This window comes from Lithobates pipiens, unplaced genomic scaffold (assembly GCF_037356315.1).
Source record: "Lithobates pipiens isolate NorthernLeopardFrog02 unplaced genomic scaffold, aLitPip1_a1.2 Scaffold_23, whole genome shotgun sequence".
Taxonomy (NCBI): Eukaryota; Metazoa; Chordata; class Amphibia; order Anura; family Ranidae; genus Lithobates; species Lithobates pipiens.
Genome location: NW_027507785.1, coordinates 246082358 through 246107115, shown reverse-complemented (window position 1 = coordinate 246107115; position 24758 = coordinate 246082358). Strand labels below are relative to the sequence as shown.

The window sequence follows — 24758 nt, the reverse complement described above, 5'->3', positions numbered from 1 at the left end:
GCAGCCCCATCAGTGTAGTTTGGGTACAGTGTAGCATCACCGTGCAATTGTCATTCAAAGTGTGACAGCCCTGAAAGCTGAAAATTGATCTGGGCTGAAAGTTGTCTAAGTGCCCTGTATTGAAGTGGTTAAAGTGGGGTGCCCCCTAAAAAAATTTTTTTTTAAAGTCAGCAGCTACAAATACTGCAGAAGCTGACTTTTAATAATCGGACACTTACCTGTCCCAGGGTCCAGCGATGCCGGGGAACAAAACCCCCCCTCATTCCTCGCTCCGCTCGTGGCGCCGGCATTCTTACTGTGGGCACCCGGCTGCGCATGCGTGAGCGGTGCCGCTCGCCATGATAGGCTGACTGTGCGGCGCCGAGGGGAAGTGATGTCACCAGCCCAAGCACTGAAGGAGGCAGACTACGAGGGACCGCCTAGAAACAGGCATTTAGAGGTGAGTAAAAACATTTTTTTTTACAATTTTTATATTTTTTTTTTTTTAATGAATTTTAAGCTATTTTTTTTTTTTTTGGGTGGCAACACCACTTTAAACACATATGAAAAAAGTAAAGAAATCAATATATAAAAATATATTATGGTCTTTATGTGGGTACTAGCACACTTTTATTAATTCTGCTTTTACAACATTGTCAGAGTGAAATTCCAGTTAATTATAACACCTGGCAGGTGCAGAGCAATATGACAGTTTACTAAGTAAATATTTCCAGCATGTATACATCTTTTGAAGCAGATGCTAATACTAAAAAAGATATTTCCATTATATTCATTACATTTACTTTTCTTCTCACTAGGCTGTAAGTGACATTGAAATTGAAGCAATGTATTTGCCAAAAGGAGGCGGGCTTTGACAGACTTTGACTTGGCAAATGAACATGATCTGTAATGGGAGTTATCTCATCGTGATAGCCCAGTATCAAATATTTTCTGTCTGTGCTAGGAAAAGATTATTCTTTTATCATATGCTAGCCATTAGAGTGGTTTTAGATATGCAATTGTGTCTACTTCTAAAAAACAAAACAAAACAAACAAACAACCTGCATTTTCCTTACTACGTTATCGGGTGGATTACATAATCATGTCACTACTATGTCACATGGTCCGTTTTTAAATTGGATCATTATGTCATAATAATGAACAAGGGATGAGAAATGTCACAATTTAGCCTCTAGCTGTCCTAGCTGTGTAATTCTTACCTCCTTGCTGCAGTGCTTCTCCTAGTTCTCAGATTCCTTTCAAATGTGTTGTTGGCTTCTGAACTCACCTATGGGCATCAACTGTTATTCTGCTTATATTCCCTTTCCTTTCCATCACTTCCTGGCCCACCTGTTAGTTTGCTTTTGCTTTCCTATATATATATACACATGTGCTCTGTGCATCCCACGTTGTCTGGTGTACCAACCCTGGCTTCGTCTATCATCTGTGCTTGCCTGCCACCCACCTTAACCTCAGCTTGTTTGCTGTATTTCCTTCTGTTTCCTGCCGTTGCGCTCTGCATACACTTGTGGTCCCGGCATCCTCAGCTGGATGTACCTGCGGGCCACAACCTGGTTCCAGCTTGCTTTAAGACCATCCCCACCATCAAGGGTCCTGATAAAAAATTAGGCTGGGACTTAAGCCCCGTACACGCAATTGGAAATCCCACCAACAAAAGTCTGATGTGAGCTTTTGGTTGGAATTCTGACCAAGTGTATGCTCCATTGGACTTTTTCTGGCAGAATATCCGCCAGCAAAAGACTGAGAGCAGGGTCTCTATTTTTCTGAAGGAAAAAAGTTCTGATCGGAAATTCCAAATGTCTGTAGCAATTCCGACACTCAAAATTCCTACGCATGCTCTGAAACAATTTGAAATATTGAACTTAATTTTCTCGGCTTGTCATAGTGTTGTACGTCACTGCATTCTTGGTGGTCGATATTTCAGAGAACTTTTGTGTGACCGTGTGTATGCAAGCCAAGCTTGAGCGGAATTCCGTTGGAAAAAAGAACCAAGATTTTTCCAGTGAAAACTCAGATCGTGTATACGCGGCATAAGACTCTGTGCCATGAGTTGCGGATATACCAGGGCTCACTATCACAGGATTTCTGTAAGGGAAATGTTACGGAAGAAAGCAAACAACTCAGTAACGTCTTCAATTGACATTCCTTAAATCCAGACAGGTCTCTGTCTGGCTTTAACCATATAGTTAATAGCTAAAGGAGTGTCTATTGAAGACTTTACCAAGTTGCCAGCTTCTGTCTGTTGAATTTGTATCTGTATTTCAAGAGCTAGCAGAGACTGTTGCCTGTGCACCAGTGTTTACACTCCCGCAGGAATTGGGAGGTTCTTAAAGAGGCGCTCCAGACTCCCCCCAACCCAAGCTTTTGCATTTGTAGCTGCGGACTTTAACCCTTTTGCCGCCTTGTCCGTACTTTGTATGGCCCTGACAGTGGGAAGTATTACACACAATCTCTGGATTGTGTATGAAACTGACAGACAGACTCGATCGCTCGCCCACACTCCATGTACCGGCTCCACCACTCTGCCACCGCTCACTGCCATGCTTACTGGACTCCGCTTGCCCATCTGCAGGCCCGGGAGCTCCATGGTGGGTGTCAGCGGCTGGAGAGGAAGGAGAAGAGTGAACCCACATCCGTTCTCCTCCCCTTTTTCTTGTGAAAGAGACATCTCTGGTGTCACTTCCGGGTCAAGCGTTTTATGTCCCCGGCTGCTCACCTGGGAAATAACCCTGTTTTGCAATGCGATCTTGATGGCAAAATATTTAGTGGAGCACAGGGGAGACACCGGGGGTCTTTTTGACCCTGCATATCTCAATAAAAATAACTTTTTACCCAAAAAAATCACATAGGACTTTTTGTCCCCGTATGCGATAAAAAAAATAAAAAATTAAGTAAAAAAAAAGTTACCCAAGCACATAAACCCCCTCCCACCCCCACTTATACACACACACACAACCGTAAACACATGGGTCAGGCGCCTACATGTGAAAACATTGATTGTGATATACATGTTACAAATCGATATGGATGCCGGAGTGAAAGCAAATATTCTAACAATTCCTCCGTAACACTAAACTTATACCTATAGGGGGCATTTGAAGCGTCACCTATATAAATATAAGGTACTGAAGTTTGACACCATTTCACAGGCGCACAAAAAAATTTAAGTTTGGGATGTTGGGTATCCATTTACTCAGTGCAACCTCATCTTTTATATTTTACCAAAAAGTTGGGTATTTATTATGTTTTCCCTAAAATTCACATTAGTGATTTTTTTACTGAAATTTTGCGTTTCCTAGACCTTTGCGGTAACATCGTGTGACATAAAAAATTCTCTCGGGTAGCTGCTTTCTGAAAATATATAATATTTGTGGGTTTTGTGTAATCTTCAGGCATAAAATTATTTTTTAAACATAGAGAGAAAGGGTTAATAAAAGGACACTTACCGGTGCAGGGATCCAGCGATGTCCTGACTCAAGCTTATTTTTCAATCGGCTTTGGGTGCAAGCACCCAGTGGTGTATCTATGGGGGTGCCCACACCCAGGTGACACCCGCCAGAGGTGGCACTGGCGCCGCATTGAGAGATGCACCGCAGCTCCCTCCTTCCCTTCCAAAATCTCCTCAGCTCCATGTGATGTGCGAGCAGAGTGGGGGATGAGGGAGTGAGGCAGAGACAGAGGTGCCCAGGGTCCGACCGTCCCACACACCCCACACGCTGCAGCCGCAATCACATCACTGTGCCTGCCGGCTGCACTCACTGTCGTTTGCTCCTCGGCTCTGGCGTGTACACAGTCTGGGAGGAAGAGCCAAGGAGGTAGAGGGACACCATCCACGACACCTGCCTTGAGGTATGTAACAGTAGTACTGCAGAGGAGGAGGACATAGTGATTGGGAGGGGGGGGCATTGGCAGGTAACAATTATGTTGCCAGAAGTGATTTTGGGGGGAGGGGTTAGAGGATAGGTGCTTGGGGTGCTTTTTTGGGGTTAGAGAGGACTTGTACTATAAGTAGAAGGAGGGGGAAGATTTGAAGTTTGACCCCTACCCCCAGCACACTTCCTCCCCCTCCCAAAGCACCCCTAGCATATATCCTTTACCCCTTCATATCAAAGATCCCATCCCGGCTCCATCCTCCCCGCCAATCTCATCCTGGCTCCATCCACCCCCCATCCCATCCCGGCTCCATCCACCCCCTGATCCCATCCTGCTCCATCCACCCCCGATCTCATCCTGCTCCATCCACCCCCGATCCCATCCTGCTCCATCCACCCCCGATCCTATCCTGCTCCATCAACCCCCTGATCCCATCCTGGCTCCATCCCCCCATCCCACCCCAGCTCCATCCACTCCCCAATCCCATCCCAGCTCAATCCACCCTCGATCCCATCCTGCTCCATCGATCCCCTATCCCATCCTGCTACTTCCACCCCCTGATCCCATCCTGGCTCCATCCCCCATCCCATCCCAGCTCCATCCACTCCCCAATCCCATCCTGGCTCCATCCACCCCCCCAATCCCATCCCAGCTCCAGCCACCCCCAATCCCATTTGAGCTCCATCCATCACCCCAAGATTCCATCCCAGCTCCATCCACCCCCCCCCCTGATCTCATCCTGGCTCCATCCACCAACCATCCCATCCCAGCTCCATCCACCCCACTCCAATCCCATCTCAGCTCCATCCATTCCCCCCGATCCCATCCAGGCTCATCCATTCCCCAAACCATTCCGGCTCCATCCATCCCCCCGATCCTAACCATCTCCATCTACCACTCCAAACCCATCCCGGCTCCATCCACCCAACCCCAATCCCATCCGGCTCCATCTACCCCACCCCTATCCCATCCCGGCTCCATCCATTCCCCCTGATCTCATACCAGCTCTAGCCATCCCCCCGATCCCATTCTGGCTCCATCCATTACCCAATCTCATTCCAGCTCTATCCACCCCCAATCCCATCCCAGCTCCATCCATTGTGCAGGTTAAGGGTGGAGAGCCGCACCAATGCACTAGCCTGCTAAGTGTGGGGGTGGGGGGTGACACCATGTTTTACTGCACCAGGTGACACCAACCCTAGTGACGCCACTGCAGGCACTGGCATCTTAAGTAAGGGTGCATCTTAGCTGAAGTGGGATCATGTACCTATCAAAACCAGGTCCCCTTTACCTCCCCCAAAAGCACCAGATGTGGCAGTGGAGGGGAGGAGGATGCAAAGAAGCGGACCCTCCCCTTTTGGGTGAAGTTCTGTTTTAACTTGCTTCAGAATGGGTAAATGTTACCCTTACATTTAAAGTGACTCTGCAAGCAGGTAAAAAGTACAGGCAATTAGAGCCATTTGATTCCTGTTTACTCAAAGACCAGGCTGTTCTAAACCAGCAAAACTCTGACACTTTGTGTAATGTTGGACTTTGTCTGCCTTCTCCCATGCTCTGCTCAGCTCTGCTGATTTTATCATCCAATCATGTGCAAACTAAAATGCTGTTTTTTTATTTTCTTTGCATGTCCCCCACGGATCTACAGCGACTTTGCTTCAAGTGCACTTGCAGTGCAAAGTAGATTTTCCTTTAGTAAATAACCCCCATTGTGTTTTTACCGGAACAGAACGCATATTTCACATAATTGGATAACTAAAGTGAATATTCAAACAATATGTATAGATTCTTAACTCCTGTAGTAAATTGTGTTTTATACAAAATATTCCATGCAATATGTAAAGTGCCAAATCTTTACAGTTAAAGGGTAACTCCATTTTTGTGGGGGGAACAAATAGCAAATGAAAAAAATAAATAAATGATATATATATATATATATATATATATAGCGTATACGATTGCGACACAAGTAATATTGTAATTGAATGTTATTAAAAATGACCTTTGCTTTTCAATCTGCAGCTCTGTAATTTCCTGTAAAGTGCAATGCAAAATGGCAACCTGGAGGTGTTCTGTACACAGAATATATACAAAACATCCCCTAGAAACATAATTTTTCTGCTTGTGTGATTGGCTCACTGATTTTCCCAGAAGTCTGCATTAAGATACAAGTCAGATTTCAGGCATTCTCTCCAACAAAAATGTCATTTCTGGTGGGATACTCTCAATAGGAAATTACATTTAAAGGGATGCAGACCCTGCAATCTTCCTCATTAGAGCTCTGCAGGTGTAGCAGCTGATTGATAATTATGAAACCACTCCATTTGATTCACTCACATACACAGACAGAGACAAACACACAGGGATTTCTTCAGAATAACAAAAGGTAAGAAACGTTTGATAAAATTCTTGCACTATACATACAGTATCTCACAAAAGTAAGTACACCCCTCACATTTTTGTAAATATTTTATTATATCTTCAGTGACAAATTACACTTTGCTACAATGTAAAGTAATGAGTGTACAGCTTGTATAACAGTATACATTTGCTGTCCCCTCAAAATAACTTAACACACAGCCATTAATGTCTAAACCGTTGGCAACAAAAGTGAGTACACCCCTAAGTGAAAATGTCCAAATTGGGCCCAATTAGCCATTTTCCCTCCACAGCATCATGTGACTCGTTAGTTTTACAAGGTCTCAGGTGTGAATGGGGAGCAGGTGTGTTAAATTTGGTGTTATTGCTCCAACTCTCTCATACTGGTCAATGGAAGTTCAACATGGCACCTCATGGCAAAGAACTGATGATCTGAAAAAAGAATTGTTGCTCTACATAAAAATGGCCTAGGCTATAAGAAGATTGCCAAGACCTGGAACTGAGCTGCAGCACAGTGGCCAAGACCATACAGCGGTTTAACAAGACAAGGTTCAACTCAGAACAGGCCTCACCATGGTTAACCAAAGAAGTTGAGTGCATGTGCTCAGCGTTATATCCAGAGGTTGTCATTGGGAAATAGATATATGAGTGCTGTCAGCATTGCTGCAGAGGTTAAAGGGGTGGGGGGTCAGCCTGTCAGTGCTCAGACCATACACCTCACAATGCATCAAACTGATCTGCATGGCTGTTGTCCCAGAAGGAAGCCTCTTCTAAAGATGATGCACAAGAAAGCCCAAAAACATTTTGCTGAAGACAAGCAGACTAAGGACATGGATTACTGGAACCATGTCCTGTGGTCTGATGAGACCAAGATAAACGTATTTGGTTCAGGTGGTGTCAAGCGTATGTGGTGGCAACCAGGTGAGAAGTACAAAGACAAGTGTGTCTTGCCTACAGTCAAGCATAGTGGTGGGAGTGTCATGGCCTGGGGCTACATCAGTGCTGCTGTCAATGGGGAGCTACAGTTCATTGAGGGAACCATGAATGCCAACTTGTACTGTGACATACTGAAGCAGAGTATGATCACCTCCCTTCGGAGACTGGGCCCCAGGGCAGTATTCCAACATGATAATGACCCCAAACACACCTCCAAGACTACCACTGCCTTGCTAAAGAAGCTGAGGGTAAAGGTGATAGACTGACCAAGCATGTCTCCAGACCTAAACCCTATTGAGCATCTGTGGGGCATCCTCAAACGAAAGGTGGAGGAGAACAAGGTCTCTAACATCCACCAGCTCTGTCATGTTATCATGGAGGAGTGGAAGAGGACTTTAGTGGCAACCTGTGAAGCTCTGGTGAACTCCATGCCCAAGAGGATTAAGGCAGTGCTGGAAAATAATGGTGGCCACACAAAATATTGACACTTTTTGGGCCCAATTTGGACATTTTCACTTAGGAATGTACTCAGTTTTGTTGCCAGCGGTTTAGACATTAATGGCTGTGTATTGAGTTATTTTGAGGGGACAGCAAATTGACACTGTTATACAAGCTGTACACTCACTACTTTACATTATAGCAAAGTGTAATTTCTTCAGTGTTGTCACATGAAAAGATATAATAAAATATTAACAAAAATGTAAGGGGTGTACTCACTTTTGTGAGATACTGTAGATCACCCAGAGGGGAATGTTTTTTTCTCAACAAAAAAGGAGTTACTCTACTTACTTTAACCACTTTCAGACCGGACCATTTTGCTGGTAAATGACCAGAGGTCTTTTTACAATTTGGCACTGCGCTGCTTTAACTGGTAATTGCGCGGTCATGCAATGTTGTACCCAAACAAAATTTGCGTCCTTTTCTTCCCACAAATAGAGCTTTCTTTTGATGGTATTTGATTGCCTCTGCGATTTTTATTTTTTGCGATATAAATGGAAAAAGACCGCAAATTTTGAAAAAAAATTATATTTTCTACTTTTTGTTATTAGAAAAATCCAATAAATTCAATTTTAGTCATACATTTAGGCCAAAATGTATTCAGCCACATGTCTTTGGTAAAAAAAAAGTCAATAACTGTATATTTATTGGTTTGCGCAAAAGTTGTCACATCTACAAACTAAGGTAAGTTTTCTGGAATTTACGCAGCTTTTAGTTTACGACTGCCTATCTCAGTTCTTGAGGTGCTAAAATGGCAGGGCAGTACAAAACCCCCCCAAATGACCCCATTTTGGAAAGTAGACCCCCTAAGGAAATTGATAAGTGGCATGTTGAGCCCATCGAATATTTTATTTTTTTGCCTCAAGCGATTGAATAATGACAAAAAAATAATTTTTTTTTTTTTTTACACAAAGTTGTCACTAAATGATATATTGCTCACACATGCTATAGGCATATGTGAAATGACACCCCAAAATAAATTCTGCTGCTTCTCCTGAGTACGGGGATACCACACGTGTGGGATTTTTTGGGAGCCTAGCCGCGTACGGGGCCCCGAAAGCCAAGAACCGCCTTCAGGTTTTCTAAGGGCGTAAATATTTGACTTTACTCCTCACTACCTATTACAGTTTTGAAGGCCATAAAATGCCAAGATGGCACAAAACCCCCACAAATGACCCCATTTTAGAAAGTAGACACCCCAAGCTATTTGCTGAGAGGCATTTTGAGTCCATGGAATATTTTATATTTTGCCACAAGTTGCGGGAAAATTACAAACTTTAATTTTTTTTTATTTTTTTTTCACAAAGTTGTCACTAAATGATATATTGCTCACACATGCTATGGGCATATGTGAAATGACACCCCAAAATAAATTCTGCTGCTTCTCCTGAGTACGGGGATACCACATATGTGGGACTTTTTGGGAGCCTAGCCACGTACGGGGCCCCGAAAACCAAGAACCGCCTTCAGGTTTTCTAAGGGCGTAAATATTTGACTTCACTCCTCACTACCTATTACAGTTTTGAAGGCCATAAAATGCCAAGATGGCACAAAACCCCCACAAATGACCCCATTTTAGAAAGTAGACACCCCAAGCTATTTGCTGAGAGGCATGTTGAGTCCATGGAATATTTTATATTTTGCCACAAGTTGCGGGAAAATTACAAACTTTTTTTTTTATTTTTATTTTTCACAAAGTTGTCACTAAATGATATATTGCTCACGCATGCCATGGGCATATGTGAAATGACACCCCAAAATAAATTCTGCTGCTTCTCCTGAGTACGGGGATACCACATATGTGGGACTTTTTGGGAGCCTAGCCGCGTACGGGGCCCCGAAAACCAAGCACCGCCTTCAGGCTTTCTAAGGGCGTTACAGTTTTGAAGGCCATAAAATGCCAAGATGGCACAAACCCCCCCCCAAATGACCCCATTTTGGAAAGTAGACACCCCTAAATTTAGGGGTACACTAGTGAGACTAGGTAATAAATGGCGGGTGCCCTGAAACTATAAAAAAAATAACTAACCAACCAGCGTCACCTGTAACAGTTATATGGTGATCACTGGTGAAAGGGTTAACTAGGGGGCAATCAGGGGGCTTTATGCGGTAGTATATGGGGGTCCCTGGCGCTATAAAAAGCTGCGGCGAACCTAAATACCTACCTGCCTAACTAGCGTCACCTGTGACACTAATACAGTGATCAGAAAAACGATCGCTTATTAGGCTGGGTTCACACTGGAGCGATGTGGGAACGCCACGAATGCGCGGCGGGTTCCCGCATCACATGCCTCCCGGCGGCAGTTCACACTGCCCTATGCGAACTGCTGGGAGTGTCAGTGAAATGTTAATGACACCCCCAGATCAGTTCGCATATCGCAGTGCGATCTGCAAACTCGGATCGCATGGTGTGAACACCCATGCGATCGGATTCTGCTGCGGACCAAAAAAAGGGTCCCGTGCGAGTTTGCGGCGGGTGCGACGGGTGCGACACGAATTCAGCCATACTATCTGTACGGCTGAACTCGAATCGCACAGAGATCGGATGTGATTTGCACTGCAGTGCGGTGCGAATCACATCCGTTCTCATAAACCGCTGCAATGTGAACCCAGCCTTAGTGACACTGGCGACGGGGGGTGATCACGGGGTTAAACCTTTATTGGGGGGGTTAGGGGGGTACCTTAGAACTAAAGGGGGCTAACCCTAACTGCCCTAACAGTTATTACAGTCACAAATGACACCCGCCGGGTGATCAGGGGGTTAAACCTTTATTAGGTAATAAATGGCGGGTGCCCTGAAACTATAAAAAAATAACTAACCAACCAGCGTCACCTGTAACAGTTATATGGTGATCACTGGTGAAAGGGTTAACTAGGGGGCAATCAGGGGGCTTTATGCGGTAGTATATGGGGGTCCCTGGCGCTATAAAAAGTTGCGGCGAACCTAAATACCTACCTGCCTAACTAGCGTCCCCTGTGACACTAATACAGCGATCAGAAAAATGATCGCTTATTAGGCTGGGTTCACACTGGAGCGATGCGGGAACGCCACGAATCCGCGGCGGGTTCCCGCATCGCATGCCTCCCGGCGGCAGTTCACACTGCCCTATGCGAACTGCTGGGAGTGTCAGTGAAATGTTAATGACACCCCCAGATCAGTTCGCATATCGCAGTGCGATCTGCAAACTCGGATCGCATGGTGTGAACACCCATGCGATCGGATTCTGCTGCGGACCAAAAAAAGGGTCCCGTGCGAGTTTGCGGCAGGTGCGGCGGGTGCGACACGAATTCAGCCATACTATCTGTATGGCTGAACTCGAATCGCACAGAGATTGGATGTGATTTGCACTGCAGTGCGGTGCGAATCACATCCGTTCTCAAACCGCTGCAATGTGAACCCAGCCTTAGTGACACTGGCGACGGGGGGTGATCACGGGGTTAAACCTTTATTGGGGGGGTTAGGGGGGTACCTTAGAACTAAAGGGGGCTAACCCTAACTGCCCTAACAGTTATTACAGTCACAAATGACACCAATGCAAAAAAAAAAAAAAAAAAAGCAATTGGTGTCACTGTGACTGGGGGGGCAGGGGTAATTGGGGGGGTGATCGGGGGGTAAAGGGGGGGTGTGAGTGTGCCTGGCATGTTCTACTGTATGTGTGGTGTGTTGGTGCAACTCACCGAACCTCTCTCCTCGGTGTCGGAACGAAAAATACCGACACGGAGGAGAGAATACATCACTTCCTCTCCTGTGTTTACATTACAGGAGAGGAAGTGATGTCACGGAGGATTTCCATTCGTCGAGAGCGATCGCGAGGGGGTGGCCATGAATGAATGGCCGCCCCCTCATCCCGGATCGCTCTCGAAGGAATGCCGACCGCCGCAGGCACCGGGGGGGGGCCCAATCGGGCCCCCCACCCGCGGGCAGGCAGGGACTTATATATACGCCCATATGCCTGCCCGTGCCATTCTGCCGACGTATATCGTCGTGCGGCGGTCGGCAAGTGGTTAAATACCACATTTGTTGAAAATGCTGCAAATTTTATACTTCCTGCAGTAAATATTGCAAAAACACACAATATTACATTAAAGTCAGTTCACTAAAAATAAAAATACATTTGATAATGATCTCATTCTCTAGTCACTTACTATTTTTAATGAATGTATAAAATAAGAGGTGAAAGATTTAGCTGCAGTATTACTACCACTGCTAAATGTGACACCTTCATCTCAAGGATGCTGATTTTCAGGAAGCGGGCATTCACTGGCGTCCTAACAACTAGTGACTAATCCCTACCCTGCTCTTTCAGCTATCAGCTGGGAATTTCCAGCTGACAGGTGAATGTAACAAAGTAGCAGAGACAGTGTTCTTAACATCCCCCCCCCAAAAAAAACAACTTAGGGGTTCCCCCAGAATCTCAACCAGATCCTTATTCCAGCATGCAGGAAAGTAAGGGGTATGACCATGCACCTCCCATCCCCCTGGACCATACAAGGCCACATACTCTCAACATTGGGGATAACACCCTGGCAAATCACCTTGTCCCCATGTTGATCAGGACAAGGGCCTTTTCACCACAACCCTGGCTTAGTGTTTGTGGGGAATCCCCGGCTGAATGAGTCAGGCAAAGATGAGTCACTAGTTGTTAGGACACAGGCTTCCTGACAACTAGTATTACTGAGCAGGAGATGCCACATATGGCAGTAGTGGTAATACCACTGCTAAATGTTTCACTTCTCTCTGCAAGGTTCAATCTGCGATAAAAATAAGGTGTAATATAATCCGCTAATGCTATGAAAATAAAAATTAATGCATGCCGAAATTTGGCACTTGTAGAGTATATGCACTGTTCCTTTGTTTTAATGTGAGTAAATAGCTGCTTTTAACTTGAATAAACCCCTGGAGAACATTATTACACTATGGGGAGTTTCTTTTATACATGCATCTAATTACGGATGATACCGAGGTAGAGCACCCAGGATTACCATAGAGGAGACTTATCAACATAGATATTCAATAGCCGAGAGGACTTCTAGAGGCGAGCAGAGATACAGGGACCACCAGATTGAGACACTATCATATGCTGTAACCTTACAGCAGTAAGGTGAGAGGCTAGAGATCACAAAGGTACAGGAAGGAGAAGACACCTGTCATGTCACCTGAGGCCAAGTGACAGATGCACCATTGGAGTCAGGAGTGCACCGCTAAGGTAGTGGACCCTACGGTTGACTGATGTGGATGGAGCTCTGGGTGGGTCAGGAAAGCAGGTCCACTGGAGCACCAACATGGATCCCACTGGGAGATAGAGCATAAGATTCCCCAGGTCACGGAGTCTAAGAGCCAGCAGGAGTTCACCAGAGCCTCTAGTAGTGAGGATGGACTGCACTACAACACACACACACACACACACACACACACAGTATCTATATATCTATATATTAGCAGTATCAGTACCTATATATTTGTGACAATCCCAGCCTCAGACGAAAACATTTGCTGTGTTTGCTTAGGCTTTTCTGGTAATTGGATATTTGTCCTGGAGTGCTTACACAAGATACCCTCTCTGCTACCATTGTTTATACAGGTATTCTGGTCAAACATAATTATCTAGTTTGAGTTTTTGCTAATTTTGACATCAGTGTAATGGAGCAGAAAAGGATATTAAAACTTTCCAAATAAAAGGCAAGAACACAGAACTCAATTAGGATTTTGTAATGAGGTAATATCAAGGAAGGTTTCTGCCAGAACCTAAAGACACATTTTTGCCTGATTTCCAGCAATCCTCAAAGGGTCCTCATTGCCAATGAGATAGTGAAGTTTCTATAAGCGGAGCCAATTAACCTTTTTGTGTATTATTATTGTATGCATACCATAGTTTTGCTAGGAAGTAGTTAGCATTTTTCTTGTTATAGGTATTTCTGTCAACTTTGTATTATATTTCTAATATTGTAATAGTCTTGTATGTAAAGCATTTTTGTTTTGTAAGAGCACATTGATATACCACAGAGGTCTAAGTTTCCTTGGTTTTACTGCAAGAACCTTTAATAGATAGACGCAAGCATAACATTTTGGGGGCGCGTGGCCTGGATTTGCGCTAAAAATTCAACTGAAGCAGATTTGTTTTTCTGTGGTATGCTGTGTAGCTTGTGCTAGGTAAAAATGCTGCATAAACTGTTTAGGAAAAACAAGGCTGCAGAGGTTTCTGGTGGCCAGAAGGAAGTGTTCAGCTTACCTATCTAGGCCAAAGACAATGAGTGGGAGCCTCTTGCTAGAGAATTTGCAAAGTATGCTTATCCCTTGAATAAGACTTGGGGTGATAAAGTCTCAAGTGATTTTGTAGACTTTAGCTTTGAAGAGTTTTATCTAAGTAAAGCAGAGAAAAGGACAGTGTCCACAATGGGTTGGTACTTCCACCATGCTCTCTATACCGAATCAAAAAGGAGGGATAAGGCAGAGGTTAAGGAATTACCAGCTAGCAGTTGCTTCGGAGTGTGTTCGTTCAACTGCTAGTCGGTCTGATGATTTGCAAGAGCAGTGTGCAGCCCTCGTGACCAAATCAATGAATTCCTTAAGGAAAAAGAAGGGCCATAAACCTGTTAGCAAATCCAGAGTACCGGCCATTGTCACATCCCAAAACTGGGATTGTGAGGATGTGCTCCTCTCAAATGATAATGAGGATGAGGAGAGTTTGATATTTCAGATGATGATCACCCAATGGGAAAGAAAAAGTGTGCCATACATCTCAATACTAAGCATAGGAAAAGGCAACATGATAGAGAGGATATGGCAGACCCCAGAGATGTGGAATTTGAAGAAGTACAGGAGTTTACACTAACTGAACTCCAAAAGCTGGCAAAACAATACAAACAAAGGTCAGAGGAGCCCCTATTGAGTTGGCTCCTATGCTTGTGGGATGAAGGGACAGATAGTGTTTTGTCAGGTAAGGAAGCAGTGGCTATGGGAGTGTTAACCCATGATCCACAATTGCGTCAGGCAATGCGAAAAACCCGAGAGTTTAGTGTGAATTTTTCACTGTTAGACCTCGTAAGAGATGATATAGTCAGAGTGTACACTAGTCTTACTGACCTGGAAAATACCTACTCCTGGAGAATGATCGGAGAAGGTATTTCCAGGTTACGTGAGATGGGTTGTATACATACATTTCCAAAATGGAGGGGTCCAGATATGGAACCCTTTACGTCTGCTCTGCGCTCTAAGCTGATAAAGTCTGCGCCATTTAATCTCAGGGTTCTTTTATTGTCCTTGCTGGGAGGCCTGGGATTAAACAGCAAGATTCCTGAAGCCACTACCATTTTAAGTGAGTTGGGGGAGGTAGAGGAGAAAACAAAACCCGTAAGGGCAGTAGATAAGGTGAAGCCCAGACAGGAAGATTACAAGCAGAAAAGAACATAGAAGAAAGGGAATGGGGTAGAGAAGACAGGAGGTAAAGAGAAAACCACAGAGTCCTGACCACAACCCAATAGAATACCTTTGGAATGAATTAGAGCAGAGACTGCGAGCCAGGTCTTCTCATCCACATTAGTGACTGACCTCACAAATACATTTCTTGAAGAATGGTCAAACATTCCCATAGACACAATCCTAAACCTTGTGGACAGCCTTCCAGAAGAGTTTAAGCTGTTATAGCTGAAAAATGTGGGTTAACATAATATTGAACCCTACGAACTAAAACTGGGATGCCATTAACATTCATGTACGTGTAACGGCAGGCTTCCCAATACTTTTGGTAATATAGTGTATGTGTTATATGGGCAACTGGTAGTGGCAGCGGTAAACCATGCACGAGACAGGGACTTCCAGTAACAATCCAAGCAGGTTTGTCCTGCATTCAGCAAGACTGCAATGCAGGAGGGCCATGTACAACAAGTCCTTAACATCTGTTCATCAGAGCCACTAACTACACCAAGGTCAGCTCCTGACTAACAAGATGCCCTGTTAATGGGTTTTCTACAACAAACAGGCATCTTGTTGTACCTTTTTAGTGCTCTGTCAGCACTTTACCTTTTCACCCTGCAGCAGTTTCCCACAGCAGAAAGAGTGAGAGAGAAAGCATCAGCATCAGTCAGCCTGTATATATAAAGGCTTATAGAAAGGAGCGCCTAATAATGAGATATGACTACTAGGTAAAATGTGGATGTAGGAATGCAGGCTCTCCCACCCAAAGCCCTACAATGCCTCTGGGTTTCAGGACCCAGAACAGAACTTTATTACATTTTGAGAAAATTAAAAGTTTTTTTCTCCACATCAGTCCTTGAATAATAAAAATGATTTGTTCCATGCAGTCTACATATTAACTGCTATATGATAAATACAGCGGTCATTTCGAAATCAAAATACTTTTGTCATTTTTTTTTTTTGCTGCTACTGGGAAGTGTTTTAGCGCTCACATTTTCCAAAGATATTGAAAAAAAAAAGAAGAAAATCTTGAATTTAAAGGAGAAGTATAGCCAAAGCCTTTTTGTCTGTACTTCTATAGCTCACTGCAATGCAGTTTGTTCTGTACTCCTGTGACCCATTTTTAGCTGGGCTAAAATCCTCTGATGTCACTGGGCAGGTCCAGGCTCTGAAAAGATCTCGACCATGTGGTTGGGATTCACCCAGCAGCCTGGATCGGAACCTGGCTCAGCCTCCCAGTGATCTGCTGGGAGCCTGGGCCAGCCCCTCCCACCCCTTCCATAGCCCAGTGCTCCTGTGAGCGGTAGAGGGGCAGAACAGAGAGCCAGAGACTGACAGTCCCAGAACTCTGCTTGGAGCGGAGGGGGAGAACTGAGCAATCAGTGGTGCTTGATCGCTCAGTTTTCACTGCAGAACTAGTGAGGGGACAAATGCAGCATCAGATCGATGCTTCGCCCACCTAGGTGAGTATAATGTACTTTTATTATAAATTGCACATAGAGACATAGGGGTTGTTTACTAAAGGCAAATCCGCTTTATACAAGTGCACTGCAGTCACTGTAACAGCATTTTTGCTTGCACGTGCTTGGATGATGGAAGTCAGCAGAGCTTTTGCTCATTTGCTAAGCTCTGAAGCACCTGCTCTTGCAGGGTGCAACTGCACTTTGCAAAGTGCACAGTCAATTTGCCTTTAGTAAATCAACCCTTGCGCACTCTACAAGTACAGTTGCTCCAGAGCTTAAAAAATGAGCAGAAGCTCTGCTGATTTCCATTATCCAATCATGTGCAAGCAAAAATGCTGTTTTTTTAATTTTCTTTGCATGTGATTGGGTATTCTTTGCAAAGTGAAGCTTTACCTCGTTTACTAAGCTCTGGAGCAATTGCACTTTGCAAAGTGCACAGCCTATTTGCCTTTAGTAAATCAACTCCTAAATCTCATCTTGCCTGAAACACGTGACAATAGCTTCATAATCCTAAGCCATACTGCAAGTTAGCATAGCTGCCTGTTATGTTGAAGCTAACACTAGTAATTAATTAGCAATACTAAGGTTACTTTCACACTGGGGTGCTGCGGGCGTCAGCGATAAAGCGCTGCTATTTTTGTGGAGGTTTTCGGCCCGCTAGCGGGGCTCTTTTAACCCCCGCTAGTGGCCGAAAGGGGTTAAAAACGCCCACAAAGCGCCGCTGCAGCGGCGCTATGCCGGCAGTTCGGCAGCACTACCCATTGGTTCCAATGGGCAGGGGAGCTTTAGGAGCGGTGTATACACCACTCCTTTAGCGCTGCAAAGATAAGGCTTGCAGGACTTTTTTTGGCGTCCTGCCAGCGCACCGCTTCAGTGTGAAAGCACTCGGGCTTTCACACTGGAGTGAGAAGAGATGCTCTTTACAGGTGCTATTTTTGGCGCTATAGCATCTGTAGAGTGACTCAGTGTGAAAGCAGCCTAAATGTTGCTGCTGGTGATTGCTTGGCATAAAAGTGTTAAATGATAAGTTCACCTTTAGTAACATGCTACATGTTACACCCGTATTCAGGGTGTAACATATTACTAATGCAGCAGTCTCGTAAACCATCTCCCCAACCGTCAATCGCCATTGTAAAAGCGGCCGCTGTCACAATTTAAAAACAGCGCCACTGTGCAGGGCTCCGCCCACAAATGCACTTAATTCATCCACACACATCTGTGCACTCATCAGTGCCCTCATAATTCACTGACACGTCCTGCAGCTGGGTAATTATCTGCCCCTATGGAGGCACAGGCAGACAGCTGTCAGGAGTGTCTGCTGGAGCCTGACATTGCAACCACAATCTACTGATCGCAGGTTCAAAGCTTTGCAAGCTCCATGGTAAAAAATAAATAAATAAATGCACATTTTTTTCATCAGCAAAATCATGTGCATCTATTACTTTTTCCAAAAGTTGAACTTTAATCGCTTGCCGACTGGCTCACGCCGATATATGTCGGTAAAAGGGCACGTGCAGACATATTAAGGTACCTGTACGTTGCCCTTTAAGAAGAGGTTTGTGAACAAGCCTTCCACGGGCTCCGTGAGTTTGATCCCATGGACTCGATGTCCACAGGCATGCCCGCGATCGTCTCACGGAGAGGAAGAATGGGGAAATGTTAATGTAAACGAGCATCTCCCCGTTCTGCCTAGTAACACTGTCACTGATCCCTGTAATCAGGAGCGGAGATCAGTGTCATGTCACACATAGCCCCTCCCCCTCACAGTTAGAATCACTCCCTAGGATACACTTAACCCCTACAGTGCCCCCTAGTGGTTAACCCCTTCACAGCCAGTCACATTAACACAGTAATTAAAGCATTTTCACACTGATCTCTGTATAAATGTGAATGGTCTCAAAATAGCTCCAAAAGTGTCCAATCTGTCTGTCATAATGTCGCAGTCATTCTAAAAATCGCTGATCACCGCCATTACTAGTAAAATAAAAATTATTAATAAAAATGCCATAAAGCTAACCCCTATTTTGTAGATGCTATAACTTTTGTGCAAACCAATCAATAAACACTTATTGCGATTTTTTTTTACCAAAAATATGTAGAAGAATACATATCGGCCTAAACTGAGGAAAAAAATATGTTTTTTTTTTAATATATTTTTTGGGGATATTTATTATAGCAAAAAGTAAAAAATAATGCATTTTTTTGTTTATAGCGCAAAAAATAAAAACTGCAGAGGTGACCAAATACCACCAAAAGAAAGCTCTATTTGTGGGGAAAAAATGACATTTTGTTTTTGAGCCACGTCACACGACCGCGCAATTATCAGTTAAATCGATGCAGTGCCAAATCGTAAAAAAAACGCTCTGGTCGTTTGCCAGCCAAATGGACCGGGGCTTAAGTGGTTAACAAAAACATTGAGCAGCAAAGCTTTACATGCTGTAGAAAAAGATTAGTGGTGATGATAATGCGTAAAATGGAAAAAATGCTGCAGAGTCTAGACATATCTGCTGAAGATTGACTGATGGTAATTATCAGAAAATACTGGGGTTAAAAAAAAAAAAAAAAAAAGTGGTAAAGCTGTTCAGAAGTACTGCTGAGAAAGTGATGTCTTAGGATGATAATGATGATTGGAATGTCTACTGTGAGGCTATATACAACAAATGCACTGCCATAATTGGCTATCCTACAGTGTTTTTATTGAAGAATTTGTGTCAGTACTGGTGAAGGGACACGGCAGGAAAACACTGCCTTGAAAAGCCATATGAAGCATGAAGATGCCCATCAGATGTCTCCCTGTGGCCCATGTCACATTGGTGACCCTGTTGCTAATGGTAATTTACCAGCCATGGAATTGCTAAGAAAGCAATGATAATATTCCTATGATGTCACTCTCTCACTGGCCAAACCACCATGTCATGCCTTCACTATTTCACTTCACTAATCTTTGACAACTTTTGGTCAGCGAGGGAGTGAAATCAGAAGCAGGTAAGTACTCTCTTTGGAATCCTGCTGCTGGGATTTACTCCCAAGTGCATTTGTAGTGCAAAGTGGATTTGCCTTTAGTAAATCAACCCCAATATGTTTAGCATGCATGCTGGACCTCTGATTAGCCCCAAAGCTTGTACTTCAGACCTCAGATCAGCCCTGATACATTTACTGCAAACGTTACATCAGCCCCAGTGCATGTATGTTAGAACCTCAATGCATTCATGTCAGACTTTACATCAACCCCATTGCATCTACTTCTGACTTTAGATCAGCCCCATATCTGCATATCAGAACTCAGATTAGCCGCAGTGATTGCACTTTAGACCTCAGATCAGTGCCAATGTATTTATCAGACCTTAGAGCAGTCCAAAATCCTGTATCTTTAGATATGTAAGGTGTCGCTATAATTGTGCAGGTGGGCTCCTCTAGCACAACACACTAGTGTAGAGTGGCTGGTGGGCTTTCATTGGCATCAGGAAGGTGGGTGAGCCAGACTCTTGAAGGTGCCACCGCAAACGACATGCACCCATGTGTTCTGGGGGTTGCAGACGCTTTCTCTACACAATAAGACTAGACTTTCATTAATTAGTGTCCATACCAATGCACTGCATGGAGGCATTATACAATAACGTGAAATTAAACCCTTATTGCTATTAGAAATAGAAATGAATGCAAAAATGATTAACTGGGGAACACATACACATGTTTAGCATGCATGCTGGACCTCTGAATAGCCCCAATGCTTGCACATCAGACCTCAGATCAGCCCCAGTCAATGTACTTCAGTCCTCTGATCAGCCCCGATGCATGTACTCCAGACATTAGATCACAGCCAGTGCATGTACGTCAGAACCCAAGTCACCCCCAATGCATTCATATTAGACTTTAGATCAGCCCCATTGCATCTACTTAAGACCTTAGATCAGCCCCATATCTGCATATCAGACCTCAGATTAGCCCAATGATTAGCCCCAGCTCTCAGATCAGTCCCAAATCCTGTATCTTTAGATATACAAAGTACCGCTGTAAATGTGCAGGTGGGCTCCCCCAGCACAACACATTGGTAGAGAAGGCTTTCATTTGCATCAGGAAGGTGGGGGGTCAAAGTTTTGAAGGTGACACTGAAAACAACATTACATAGCTCCTAACTGTCCCTGATTTTGAGGGACTGTCCCTGATTTGGAACAAAATCCCTCTGTCCTCCTTATAAAGTCCCTCTGTCCTCCTCATAAAGTCCCTCTGTCCTCCTCATAAAGTCCCTCTGTCCTCCTCATAAAGTCCCTCTGTCCTCCTCATAAAGTCCCTCTGTCCTCATTTGTCACTCATTTTGGTCTGATCTATATAGTTGTATATAAAGTGCACTATTTATCTTTCAAAAACTATTTCCCTTTGCTAATCTTTTCAACCAATTTCAAAATTGCTGCATTTGTGAAAGTCAAAAATAATCACTTGTGTGTTTAACTAATAATGTTTTTGGTATAATTCTCCATTAGGGTGGTGTGTTCTATGCCTACATACTTTTGCTAATAGGTGTCCTTCATTCCCATCTCAAAATGTTGGGAGGTAGGACATTGCATGGACCCCGGCAAGTGTTCTACACAATAAGGCTTTCATTAGTGTCCACACCAATGCACTGCATGGAGGTATTATACAATAAAGTGATATTAAACGTAACATTTTTCAAGCACTTTTAGGTGCTGATTAATCACTTACTGAGTATGCAGCTTCTTCATTTTTTTAATCCTTGCCTATGTTCCTGTTTATGCAGGTGCCACGATCGCTGCCCTGGGTTTACTGTTTCAGGGTGGTTCCTTTCTCTGGCAGCATCCTTTGGAGAAATCCTTGCATGTAGGGGGACAAGAGTGGTGTCTCCCCGCCCAGCGTGCATCAATATAAATGAACAGCCCTGTAGCCCAGGATTGTAAGACACTACCCTGTTCCTCCATCCTCCTACCCCCGCCCTTCTCCAAACTAACAGACTGGCTCTCGACTGCACTGTCCAACTCTTTTGTGTAAATACTAGAAGTTCAGGGAAACAGTACTGAGAGAACATGATCACCAACACTGGAAGGCATAAACTGAAAGTGCTTGGGTAAGAACGTTAACATATAGGGGGTTATTTACTAAAGACAACTCCACTTTGCACTGCAAGTGCACTTGAAAGTGCAGTCGCTGTAGATCTGAGAGGGACACGCAAGGAAAATAAAAAAACAGCATTTTAGCTTGCACATGATTGGATGATAAAATCTGCAGATCTTCCCTTCAGATCTACAGCGACTGCACTTTCAAGTGCAATTGCAGTGCAAAGTGGATTTGCCTTTAGTAAATCAACCCCATACACGCATACCCCACTTTTAAGTACACAATGGGGTTTATTTACTAAAGCTGGAAAGTGCAAAATCAGGCTCACTTCTGCATAGAAACAAATGAGCTTCTAACCTCAGCTTGTTCAATTAACCCCCCTAGCGGTAATCCCGAGTCTGGCTCGGGGTAGGAATATACTGACAGGAGCGGTAACCCCGAGCCAGACTCGGGGTGGCTTCACTGAATGCAGGGGAGGACACAGGGAGCGTTACTCACCTTGTCCCCTGGATCCAGCGATGTCCGCCGCGCTGTGCGATCGAGCTGTCCTCTGCTCGATTCACAGTGCCGAATGCCCCCGAGCTCCGTTCCCTGCGACGTTACGGCGCACGGGAGCGGAGAACGGCGGCAAATTCAAAAAAGTTAAAACACACTAAACACACACAGCACTGTAATCTTACAGATTACAGTACTGTATTAAAAAATACACACCCCCTTTGTCTCTATTGGTCTGTGCAATGCCCTGCATGCACTTTTATATTATAAATACTGTTTTTTACTGCCTGGAATTTGGAGATTGTCCATAGCAACCAAAAAGTGTCAATTTTTCAGTGTTTTAGGATTTTATTACATTTGAATAATTTTTATTATTCTTTATTATATTATAAACTTTATCATACCTGGGATGTCTGCTAGACTCTGGTTTGAACAGATTTAAGAGCGTTATTCCTAAGAATTACAGGACTACAAAATAAAAGCCAGATTTCCGTGCAAAATAATTGTACCGCTTTCAGCACCTAATTCCAGACTGAATCATACCGCCAGGGAGGTTAAGCTTTGGTAATAAAACCTGGAAGCTCATTGGTTTCTATGCAGAAGTGAGCCTGATTTTGCACTTTCCAGCTTTAGTAAATAAACCTCATTGTGTACTTAAAAGTGGGGTATGCCTGTAGTTAACTTGGGATTTACTAAAACTGAAGTGTGCAAAATCTGGTACAGCTGTGCATGGTAGCCAATCAGCTTCTAACTTCAGCTTGTTCAATTAAGCTTTGACAAAAAAGAAAAAAAAGCTGGAAACTGATTGGTTTCTATGCAGAGCTGCACCAGATTTTGCACTCTCCAGTTTTAGTAAATCAACTCCAATGTGTTACACTAAAAATACTGAGGGTTTAGCACAGGGGCGGACTGACCATTTGACCACTACCCCAGGGCACCGGGCCACTAGAGGATCCCATCAGGGTTGCCAGCCTCAGTAAAACCAGGGATAGTATGTAAAAATCTGTGTTTTTTTTTTTTTACATCCGTCTCTGAAATGTCCCTTACCGACATCCTTTTGGTCTAAAAATCCTGAGATTATAGCTGCACCACCTCTCCAGTACCTTCTCAGCCAATAGAAACATCTGTGTATACTGTGTGCACATGTATGTGTATACTGTTTGATTGTATACTGTGTGTGTGTATACTTTGTGGCCCCATAATCTCTGATTGCCTGGGGGGCCCAGAATTTCCTATTGCCTGGGGGCCCCATAATCTCCTATTGCCCGGGGGGCCCCATGAGTTGTCAGTCCACCCCTGGTTTAGTACTACTTTAAGGGCATGCCAGAACAGTCATGAGAGTTTTAGAGAGACAATTATTTTGCAGAGCACAGTAATTATGTATAGCTAAGGCAGCTCCACATTTCATTACAATTCAAGCACAGAGATCGAACTCCTGATGAACAAATCCAAAAATTAACCATTGGCTTTAGTTTTCTAAAGTGCCTTTTAAGTGCAAAACCCTTCAAACTGCAAATACATTAAAATCTCATCATTAAAAAAAAAAAAAAACATGGTAATAACTGCTTGCATGTCATAGAAATTAAAGCTAATAAGATAACACAATATATAGATAATTGTCTTTACATTACACCCTGCACAAATGTTACAAACTCCACGCTCTATCATAAAATAAAAACAGATTTTCTAGCCACTAAAATGATCTTTTTGTTATGTAATGTATAAGTTTGCAGACTTATTTGCAGCTCAATAAAACCACAAGTGAAGTCAGGGCTTACCTCTTGATGTGATTGGTGGTAAAGCACAGCCAAGTATACGATGAAGACAATCATCAACATCCACTGCAGCACAGCTGATGTGATCAGCATTAGGTTCCTGCGTTCTGCCTTGTCATGTCTTTCTGTGCACTCACACACAGCCGCTGGGTTCTCCACTTCCATTCTCAGCAGTGTTTCTCAATCAATAAAAAATCAAGCAATAAATTCACCCCTACGTCTTTCTTCAACCTTATCAACAAGCTGAGTTATAACACAAATACATCTTTAGGATAACAGAACTTTCCTTTTATGTACGAAGGCGGGGGAACTTCTCTCTGACTAATATAAATTTCCCTTTTATCTTTCTCTAGTGTTTCACTCTACTGTCCTCTGTGGTTTTAAAATGTCATATGATGATAGCTGTTAAATTAGCTGCTTCATACATGACACTTTTGCACATGTCCATAAACCTGCCATTAGCATGATCTAGAGGACACCTAGAAATTGGCACCTTGATCAAGGTTTTACATGACTTTTTGGTCACCTCTTATTGAAGGGTTACCATTCGTAAAGGCTTTGCACACTGTCAAATATTTTTGTTGTTTTCACTAGATATTAGTGTAGGACATAGCTCCCAACTGTCACTGATTTCGAGGGACTGTCCGTAATTTGGAGCAACGTCCCTCTGTCCTTCTTTCCCCTCCATTTGTCTTTCATTTTGGTGTGATCTATATAGTTGTATATAAAATGCACCTTTTATCTTTCGAAAAAGTGTTTCCCAGTGCTAAACCTTTCATCTGATTTCTAAATGTCTGCATTTGTACATTTTAACAGCCAATATAAAGCAATACAGGCATACCCCACTTTTAAGTACAC

At 43.7% G+C, this 24758-nt stretch overlaps 1 protein-coding gene across 1 annotated transcript in view; it reads right to left on the bottom strand.

Moving 5' to 3' along the window:
- The window catches only part of LOC143927029 (uncharacterized), a 159428-nt gene extending 135305 nt beyond the window's left edge, over positions 1-24123 (bottom strand). Inside the window, exon 1 of the mRNA XM_077451009.1 lies at positions 23904-24123. Within this exon, the coding sequence (XP_077307135.1) occupies positions 23904-24065 (162 nt within the window). The 5' untranslated portion in view covers positions 24066-24123. The remainder of the gene's footprint in view (positions 1-23903) is intronic.
- Between the last annotated feature and the right edge of the window lie 635 nt (positions 24124-24758).